This window comes from Sinocyclocheilus rhinocerous, unplaced genomic scaffold, assembly GCF_001515625.1.
Source record: "Sinocyclocheilus rhinocerous isolate Xijiao unplaced genomic scaffold, SAMN03320098_v1.1 scaffold1294, whole genome shotgun sequence".
Classification (NCBI taxonomy): Eukaryota; Metazoa; Chordata; class Actinopteri; order Cypriniformes; family Cyprinidae; genus Sinocyclocheilus; species Sinocyclocheilus rhinocerous.
In genome coordinates this window covers 1,435,158-1,445,133 of record NW_015656157.1, presented here as the reverse complement: position 1 = coordinate 1,445,133, position 9,976 = coordinate 1,435,158, and the positions used below count along the sequence as shown (strand labels likewise).

At 36.8% G+C, this 9,976-nt stretch overlaps 1 protein-coding gene across 2 annotated transcripts; it reads right to left on the bottom strand.

Annotated features, from left to right (window-relative positions):
• Positions 1–2,754: 2,754 nt before the first annotated feature.
• Positions 2,755–8,800, bottom strand: LOC107719657 (uncharacterized). Of its 2 annotated transcripts, none has more exons than XM_016527144.1 (6): positions 8,588–8,800; positions 8,391–8,468; positions 3,498–3,726; positions 3,260–3,414; positions 3,075–3,179; positions 2,755–2,988 (listed from the first exon to the last, which is right to left on the bottom strand). In XM_016527144.1, the coding sequence occupies exons 1-6, from the start codon at positions 8,639–8,641 to the stop codon at positions 2,968–2,970; spliced, it is 642 nt and encodes a 213-aa protein (XP_016382630.1). In that variant the 5' UTR covers positions 8,642–8,800; the 3' UTR covers positions 2,755–2,967. The 2 variants fall into 2 exon arrangements, with proteins under 2 accessions (XP_016382630.1, XP_016382629.1); XM_016527143.1 differs by having other exon boundaries at positions 8,391–8,471; positions 8,588–8,799.
• Between the last annotated feature and the right edge of the window lie 1,176 nt (positions 8,801–9,976).

Here is a 9,976-nt window from a genome sequence, read left to right as displayed (position 1 = left end):
AGCACCAAGTTTTTACACCCGCTTTCACCAACACGCTCCACTCTCACGCATACACACTCCCAGCATGCACCTCTCAGAGAGAGAGAGAGAGAGAAAGAACGAGAGAATGAATGAATGAATTAATTAATTAATGGCTCCTGTAAGAACATTCTCTAAACCTGCCTCAGACATACTAACAAACAAATGCAAATTGGATTTTTCTGGTCATTTCTCTGGAATTATATGAAAAAAAAATTAACAATATATTTTTGTAATGTCTATTCAATGTTTTGTCTTCCACAATAATGTAATGTCGTCATTTGGGGGCTTTTCTCAACAAATACTACAATTAAACAGCATGCCATGTAATTAATTCAATTAAAAATGCACTGACAGCCCTACATTAAACAAATGGAATCATGTTACAAGCACAGGGAGTACGAGATAATCTATCGTAATAGTATTCAGGTCAGACAATGTGTTCTTGCCAACACCCGTTGTCATTCAAAGAAGGTGACAATGAGCCGGTGTCAGAATGTGCTGAGGGAAGTGGTATTGTGTGCCAAATCGCAGCAGGGCATCTACGTACCTCGACACCTCGCCTGAGGTTACCCCGAGGACAAGAAAGGCATGAAAGGCACACAATATCACCATAAAATTGCATCTACAGTCAATAAGACAGCATCTAAGCATAGCTTAAGGAAATGGAGCTTGTGAACCTAGAATAAGGTATGGCACCACGTAAAAAAAAACATATTGTGTCGGCTCCGAACACACACAGCCAAACCTTTCAAAGCAACATCTACATTAAAGGAAAAATCGAGAAATAGGGGATAAGGAGCTCCTGGTGCATAAGCGCTATTTCAGGCACACTAAAAACACGGCTCTCCCAAGACTCAGCCGTCTTCTCTTCAAAAAACACCCAGCAGCAAAGAAATCCCAGCAGGCCATAGATCTGATACTTTGAAGGCTTTTTCCCATTCTTACCCCCCTCAGAATCTCTGTTCTTCTCAAAGCTTCCAAGAACAATCACTACGATTTCCCCTTTTCCCTTACCGCCTGTTTATAGTTGTCAAAAACATTGGGGGGGAAAAACTCCCAGTTAGGTCAACAAGCAAGAACCGTTTTGATGGTCGGCCTGATTCGCTCTGTTCCTTCACACAGACATATGCGCACTTCCGCAATGCCTCACAACTGAATTTAATGTGCTGGTTTCATTTGTGAACTTGAGACTCTTCTCAAAGGCATTTTTTCCCTCACATGCAACCGGAAAATGATTTCTTGTGGCACAAACAGCCGTTAAGAGAGTCCTTAGCAACAATCCACCCCCTCTTCTTCTCATGAGGAGCATGAACGGCGCTCACCTTCGGCTAAGCGCTCAGGCCGGAGCCAGTTTAAGTGGTAGTGCCTTTAGGAGCGAACGCTCGCGTACTCATCACAATCAAGTGCTTGTAAGTTGTTTTCTATCTCACCAATGACGAAAGGTTAATAAGTGGAGTAAACAATGAAGTTTAAAATATATTTAAAAACCTCTCATGACTACACAGAACTGCTAGTGTTTCAATTTATGCTTGAAAGACAGAGGCAATTTTCAAAACTGCAAAATAGATTGGAGCAAATCCACTCAGCATATTGCACATTTAATACAAGTGTTGTCCAACTATCTTTGAAAATATTCATTCGCTTTTAAAAACCCAATTAAATGTAAAAGAGAAAAACATTAATAGTAAACTTTTTTTTCTCCAAGTAGCCCATATTGTGGCTATGCATACAATGTCAAATAATTACATTTAAATATACATTATTCTGTAATTATGTGTACATATATAATAAAAATTATTTTTGCATTATAAAAAGATACACGCATTGATGTGCGTGCATATAATTGTTAATATTTTAAATATTTAAATATTATTAAATGTTAATATTTTTATAAAACATAAAAAAATGTATTACATTAATTATATGCAAAATATATAATGTTGTGCACAAACATTTAAATGTTATGCATGGAATATAAACATTTTGCATTATATGAATTATGAATATGAAAAAACAGATGTATAATATTTCTATATGTAGACATTAGGTGTGCATTTAAATGTTAATATTTTAAGTTTTTTGCATTATATAAACTATAAATATCAAAAACAGATGTAAAATATATATATATATACACACATTATGTATATGTGTGCATATATAAATGTTAATATAATTAACATTTTTTGTATGGAATGTTCTTGTGGCTCAGTGGTAGAGCATTGCGTTAGCAGCGCAAAAGGTCGTGGATTAGATTCCCAGGGAACACACATACTGGTAAAAAATGTATAGCCTGAATGCACTGTAAGTCGCTTTGCGTCTGCTAAATGCATAAATTATTAAATTATTATAAAATGCAAAAATAGATATTAACATACACATACATTATGTATGTGTGCAAACAATTGTTAATGTTCATTGTATTTTTTGTATGGAAAATATGCAAATATCTTATGTAAAATATATATATATACACACACACATACTATATATAGTGCATACATTTTGCTAATTAAATAGACATTTAATAAGTTTTGCATGTGTATGTATATAAACATTAAAGAGCACAAAAGCATAACTTTACAAGAATTCAGTATTCAATTAAAAACAATTCAACACTTACCTATTAAAAATATTTTTATAATGTATGGTGCATCAAAACAATCCAAACAAAATCTAAGTGAGCATCTGCCACCTATTGGCCAAACTGCATAGGACACTTTAAATCAAACCAGATGTACTACAAATCCTTTTATTTGGCCATTTAACACTGAAAACACACACGATAGATACAAAATTAACTGAAGACAAGCAGCAATTTGGGAAGCCATCAAATGAGCCTGCCAGAAAAAAAAAACAAAGCCAGAGAACAAACATAAGGAACACATTCTGCAACCATAGCAACATTCTTGATTTGCATACTAGCATTAGTACACACTGCCATCATTAGGCCTCAGGAGGAACTACCTGAAAAAAGAAACAGGATTTGGAATATAGAGCTCAGATGAATGAAAAACAGCAAAAAGGTGGTGGGTGAGTGAGGAAAACTGTACCGTCTCCAAATCTTTGATCACCACGACACCCTTCTCTATTTCCAAGTCACTCTCAGTGTCATTGTGTGACCGGTATTCCTCACTGTCCGACTCAACTACGCTGGGCTGCAGGAGAAAAGGAGCATCCCGATATTTGGCACAAACAAGTGATGCATACCAACAGGATTTTGAAAGTTAATGCAAACCTCGAAGTCCGGATCAGCTGCGTGGTCTTCCTCGGCCAGCTCCTGATTGAGCGCCTCCACCCAGGAGTGCTGCTCTACCTCCTCTTCCTCATCCAGGTCATCCTGTTTTCTCTTGCTGCCTTTGCCACAAGGCTTTGTAGGGGAACAACGCACCTCTAAAGCAGAAATAAAAACACACCTGCTGCATTTTTTCCATATCGGAAAACAGATTTGATCTGAAATAAAGGGATAAGCATACCAGGGGACACAGCACAGCCAATGCTGGTGCAGACCGGATAACCCAGTGCGCTCTGGATGCGCCGGGGCAGGATGGCCAACAACAGCCGCGTGACCCTGTGGAGACGCTTCCGGACTGTTCTGCACTGCCTCTCTTTTGGGGAGCCACTTTTTTCCTCCCGAGTGGGAGAGACAGACTTTACTGGTGTGGAGAACCCAAATAGCCACCACAAGCCACGGAGAGCCCGCATCTGAAGAAAAGGCATACTAGATCATTCAGAAAATATCTATTCAAATTACACTATCCACCTTATATAAAAAGCAAGGTCAGCCATGGCCATTTGTAACTTGAATGTGCGAGGCTTTCTCTGCCATCTGCTTCCAGTTATTTTATCTATACAAAATTAGTCCCTTATGCTGCTTGATATTGCAAACAGGGTTATTAAAATAGGGGTAAACTAAAATTAAAAACAAACATTTTTTATTACTTGAAAAGTCAATGTTAACTGGAAAAAAGGACTCATTTACCATCTCAAATTTTAATTTAGTTTAACTTGATAAAATAACTAAAATGGAAGTAAATTAAAAACTAGATATAAATAAAGAATACAAAAAAAAGAAAAAAAAAAAAACTTTAAAATTAAAATGAAAACAAAACAAACTAAAACTGATTTAAAGTGTTGATTAAAACTATAATAGGATCTCAGTGATACTAAACACTGATTTCAAACTGGTATTCGTTATAATATAATTTAAATTTTTTAACACTGGTTTGTGGCACCACGGCTTTCTTCGGTGTTGCAAAATAAGGCAGATTTTGAAATTAAACTCAAAGGGAAAAGATAGCATTAATATTAAGAGACAGATAGATAGAACTGAATACTTAATTGAATAAATTAAGAAAAAAAGTTTTGAAGTTGTTTAATAATCTGACATTTTAAATGAGAACACAGACTACTAACAAAACCTGTACCAGAATGCAGCTTTTAATCATAACAGAAAAGTCAAAAAAAGTGCATAAGAAAAAACAAAACAGTATGTAAACAAAAGTAAGTAAATCCAGCTGAATCTGGTTGGTTGGAACTAGCTGGTTTATGCCGGTCTCTCTCCAGTCTGGTGCTTAATGGTTTATCTGGTTTCCCAGTATGCACACTTTAGAGGTGGAAAGTAACTAATTACAAATACTTTCGTTACAGTACTGGAGTACATTTTTACATTTTTTCTACTTTCTTGAGTATAATTAAATTGTGGTACTTTTACTTGAGTAAAATAAAACTCAAGTATTCAACTTCGCTACATTTATTTTTCACCAAAAGTACAAAGTACAAAAAATAAAAAAAAAAATAGACAAAGGAGGCACCGATGGAGAAACAGAGCGAGCTGGCATTTGACGGGCACTTTTCAAACTTCTGGGGTGGAGCCCTGCGCTTCAGCCAATAACAGACAGGTCTGACTCAGGTAAAAAAAAAAACAATCAAAACTTCCAGTTTAGCTGCGGGGGCGGGCCGTTCAAACCGCGTTTTGCTTTGACTGTCAATCACTGGCTTTGTAGTTTTGAATCAGCATAGCGTTTCAATATTTTAGTGAAATGTGAGCCATGTTCCGATTGTAAATCGTAATTTTGTCAGCTCCTGAAATGGGTCATACCGTTGATATTACCAGAGCACACAGCAGCAAGTAAATAGAAAACTTGAATGATAGAATTATTGCATGGACAGAGCAAGAACAACGTAAGCGTCTAAAATACATGCACAGTTCAGTTGAATGTTAAAAATTGCCCTCTTTAACCGTGTAGTTAAACTAAATGTACAAAGCTAAAATAACCTCAACATTAACAACAACATTGAAATAAGAGCGCATGCATTTTTACATGCATCTGGCTGATAGATCAACCAGGATTTATCTGTCAATCAGATGCATTTTCACTTTTTCATCCGTGTGCGTGCTTTGGATGTGTGTGCACATGGGCGAAGAAACGAGATGGTCTAATGTATGACCAGACGATTTATTCATATCCAAAACGAGACGATGTGAACATGCAGTGCATGTTTCATTCATACTCGAAGCCGGAGGGCGCTCTCACGCAGAAAGTCCAAAACGGCCCAGTAGAAGTAATTTATAATAACTTATGAAGTGCAGGAAATCCCTAATATGGACAAAGGCATCCAGCTATGGCTGTAGCTAAAACAAAAACACAAGGTAATTTCATGTCATTTCCAGGTAATAAATATAGTATATGAATAATGCAGTGCTAATTGACAACATTATTGGTTTAAAGTCATATTAAAATGCGCACAAAGGAATCAATAAGAGGAATCAATTTTAATTTTATAAGTAGGCTAGACGATTCCTGATCTTAAGCATCCTATTCCAGAATTGGAATAAATTTTGGATTCCCAAGCCTAGGTATGGGTTAACATAATAAAATGCTCTTTTTTTGGCCTACCGAAAATGTGCCTGGAGTCCACCTTTGTTATTATAACGAACTACTTTCAATGTGATTAACCATTCAAGTCAAGAAGACTCACAGACTATTTTCTCTGCTGCACACACATCCTTGTGTAAGTGTTCTTTAGCCTGTTGATTTTCATTCATAGTATTCAGCCAACTATGAAATATTTTGCAATAAGATGATATCTAAGATTTATTTATTTAGTCATTTATTTATTTCCTTATTGGAATCGAAATTAGGAATTGACAAGAATTGGAATCATTAAAATTCAAACGATGCCCAACCTTACCCATACCCCACATTAGGGGTGTGCCGGTATGAGTATCGGTACCGAACGGTTCACGGGGCAAATTCCAAATGGAAATGATCATCCTTATCCTCTTGGAGTGGGGACTTTGGAGTGAGCAGCGCACGTGCGTGCCATTATGTAGTCGTTTGGAATGCACTTGGCATGTAACAATCCACTGAATTATAAAATAGTAAAATAGAAAATAGTTGTGTACTGTACATACAGTAAGGGAGATATTGTCTATGGCGACATATTGGTTAAATATTTTCTGTCAGTTTGCCCACAAGGCATTTACTAAGGCGTTGTAAACATAATTTGCATTAATTATTGGACTTCGTTTTGTACTGAGAGGTAAATTTGCAGACGGTCCCTAAAGCAGCCTAGGCGAATGTCTGGCGAATATCAAACCTAAAACTAACTTTATCGCGCTAAAAAAAAACATCCCCTTCTCCGCTTTGCGTTCACCTTATATACTTCCGAGTCCACATATCAACATGCTAGTTCCGCCTCATACTTTATCTTCCACGTCATGTTATAAAGCCTTGTTCCCATACCAGATATACACAGAGTAAATATGACATAATATGCACACAAAATCCATGAAAATAAAAATAATAACAATCAAAAACAAAACAAAAATCATTCATGTATACAATAACATGCATGAATCAGACTCAGCTAATGGGCACCATTATAAAGGGAGCGATGTAATTTCCTCATTATCTTCAGCTGGCATGTTCCCGTGACAATGCAGCACGGTGTCCATCAGCAGATGTCTCCGTTTTACTGTCATAAATGTCTTTTTATTGTTGTTAGCATAACTGTTGCAAATAAACATACATTTTATATTTTAAAAAGTTTTTAAAATATGCTATATAATATATAAAAACATATATAAAACATTTTAAAATATAAAATGTTTATTTTTTTATGCCGTGTCCATCAGCGAATCTGCTGACTGACACCGTACTGCGTTGTCACGGGAACATGCCAGCTCCCTTTGCCAAATGCATTCCAAACGACTACATAATGGCACGCACGTGCCCTGCTCACTCCAAAGTCCCTACTCCAAGGGGATAGGGATGATCACTTCCATTTGGAATTTGCCCCGTGAACCGTTCGGTACCAATACTCGTACCGGCACACCCCTACCCCATATTATTTATTACTGGCACCTTTCTATTCACACGGTTTTCTATTCACGCTTTCTTTTCTTTTAAACCTTCACTTACCCTTCTTTGCTTTTGCCCTTCTTAAAAACCAACCACATAATCTTATACGTGAATGTACTTTTCAAAATTAGTTATAATAAAACAGTTGTTCCTGGCAACAGGGATCGGTAGTATGTTTGCTTAACATAGCATTAAACATGACAATTTATGAGACTAATATCATGTTCTGCTCCAAAATCACATCAGTCGTGTTTAAAACAGGTAGCATCTGTGGTTCCATGTTGCTTCTTATCACAGTGAGACAGAAAATATTTTTTATACAATTCTATACTGTGATGCAAGCTATGTCAATTAGCATTGCATTGCAATTGTGTGTTTATTGTCTTCCACATTTCATCAGTCAAAGCGTCTCTATCTGCATGTTATTCAGCTGTAGTGATATCTGATGCATTTGTCCATAAGGGATTTCCTGGGTCTTACTTGTGAAACAGACATTACAGTACATGGGTGTTAGGATTAGGGTTAACCCTGCTCCATAACACTCACATAGTCTCATTTTGGGTAAAAATGGAAAAATAATACTTAAGTACTTTGTAACGCAGTAACTTGAGTAGTTTTTCAAACAAATTTTTTACTCTTACTTGAGTCATTATTTTTCAGTACTTTTACTTGTACTCAAGTAAATTATTCCTTAAGTAGCAATACTTTAACTTCTATACAATTTCCTAGTACTCTTTCCACCACTGGCACACTTGAAATGTGTCCATTGCGGCCAGCAGACCACTTTAGGCTAGTTTTATTTACAGTGTAATGAGATAAACAAATTGTTTGAACGTTTACTTAATACATTAAATAAGTTAATTAAAAGATAATGCCACAAGGTTGTTTGTTCACAGTTTGACATTTAAAATGAGTAAACGGACTACTAACCAACCATAACAGGTACTCAGACCCGGGGTGCAGCTTGTAATCACTTATTTAGTTCACTGGCGAGTTACTCACAGTAAATCTGACTGGCCAAAACTGTGAAATCCGACAGAAGATGGCTGAAACGACTCCACCTCTCTTCGCCACAGCTTTCTTCTGTCGAGAACAAAAGTTTTGTCTTAACAAACGCTCCTTTTCGTCCTGAACGTCTCGTATGAACAAAATAAACACTGTTTTGTCTCAGTGAGATAAACGTAATCAAATAAACTTACCTCTTGGCCCTCAAATTCCTCTGACTCAACGGCGTAGCTGCACTGGCTAGTCATCTTGATGCTCTCTGAACTAATCCACCGACTGTGGAAACGCGATTCACCGCCAATTTACAAGCAGCCATGCACGTGCTAATTAAAACAGGTGAGCTTTTCCAGCCCACTGTGGCTTGTGCGCGACTACGCGTGTGTACTGCATGCGCACTACATGCTGTTTTGAAATAAAGTATGGGGGGGAAATATACCCGTGCGCGTTTGGTAAATCATATACAAAGCAACAGTTGTTACCTAAAAACAAATTTATGTTTAAAGTTTGGTAAAAACTAACATGAAAAATTAAATAATAAAAATCTAAAATATAATATTAGGCTATATTTTATATAATAATGTAATAAGGTAAATTTCCCGTTTAAATTAATTAATTAAAGTGTAACTTACCTTAAATAAAGGACCTCAAAATGATTGCACATCAAGAAGTCACAAATAGCTAAATATTCCTAAAATATATTCGTACAAATTTTCACCTAAAATCCGTTGTTTTGTGCACACTATACCATTATATTAAGTAGGCCTATCTTAGAGTACAAATATATACATGTGGTAATTATTTGTTACTAGGAAAGTACCATGATATACGTTTTAAATGTAAAATCGACTTAAATATAGTATATCACTTCAAAGAGTTTTCATAATCTTTCTGCCATTTTGTTTGGTTTTGTTTTCCGGTTTATTCTATTAACAGTAATTGCAGTGACTATGGTTACCAACAGGGCCGGATTTACGCATTCTAGGCACGTGCCTATGCTCGCTCGTCCAGGGGGGCCCAAACACAATGAAGAGATATATAATATTTTTGTTATACTATGGGCTATCTACAGCAGTAAAAGAACCAAAACCCCAGAAGACATTGAGCAAATAAATATAACAGACAATAGGGCCAAAAATGACAAAGTATTTCCATGTCTTCAACCTTTTTTTTTATGTAGGCTACGGAAATAAGTTTTCTTTCTCCCGTTCTCTCTCACAGACGCACACACACGCACTCGCACACACACGCGGAGACGCGACCAGAAACTTCTTGTCACCGCTGCCCCGCGAATTTATCAATAAAATAGTTTCGCAGCTGAAAAGCTACATGACATTTCTCAGTAGCAAGGTTCTTGAAGCAGTTTAACTTATGCCGAGTTCACACTGCACGATTTTCAAACTCGTCGGATCGCCGTTGTTTTCACAATGCGTGACTATCTGGGGTAGCATTCAGTTGTTGCTGTGTTCACACTGCACGATGGATCGGCGACAGGGGGTTTCACACTGCATGACTTCACAATAGGAAGAATCGCCGACAGCTGTCTGGTGCAGGGTTGCCAGGTTTTCGCTACAAAACCCGCCCAA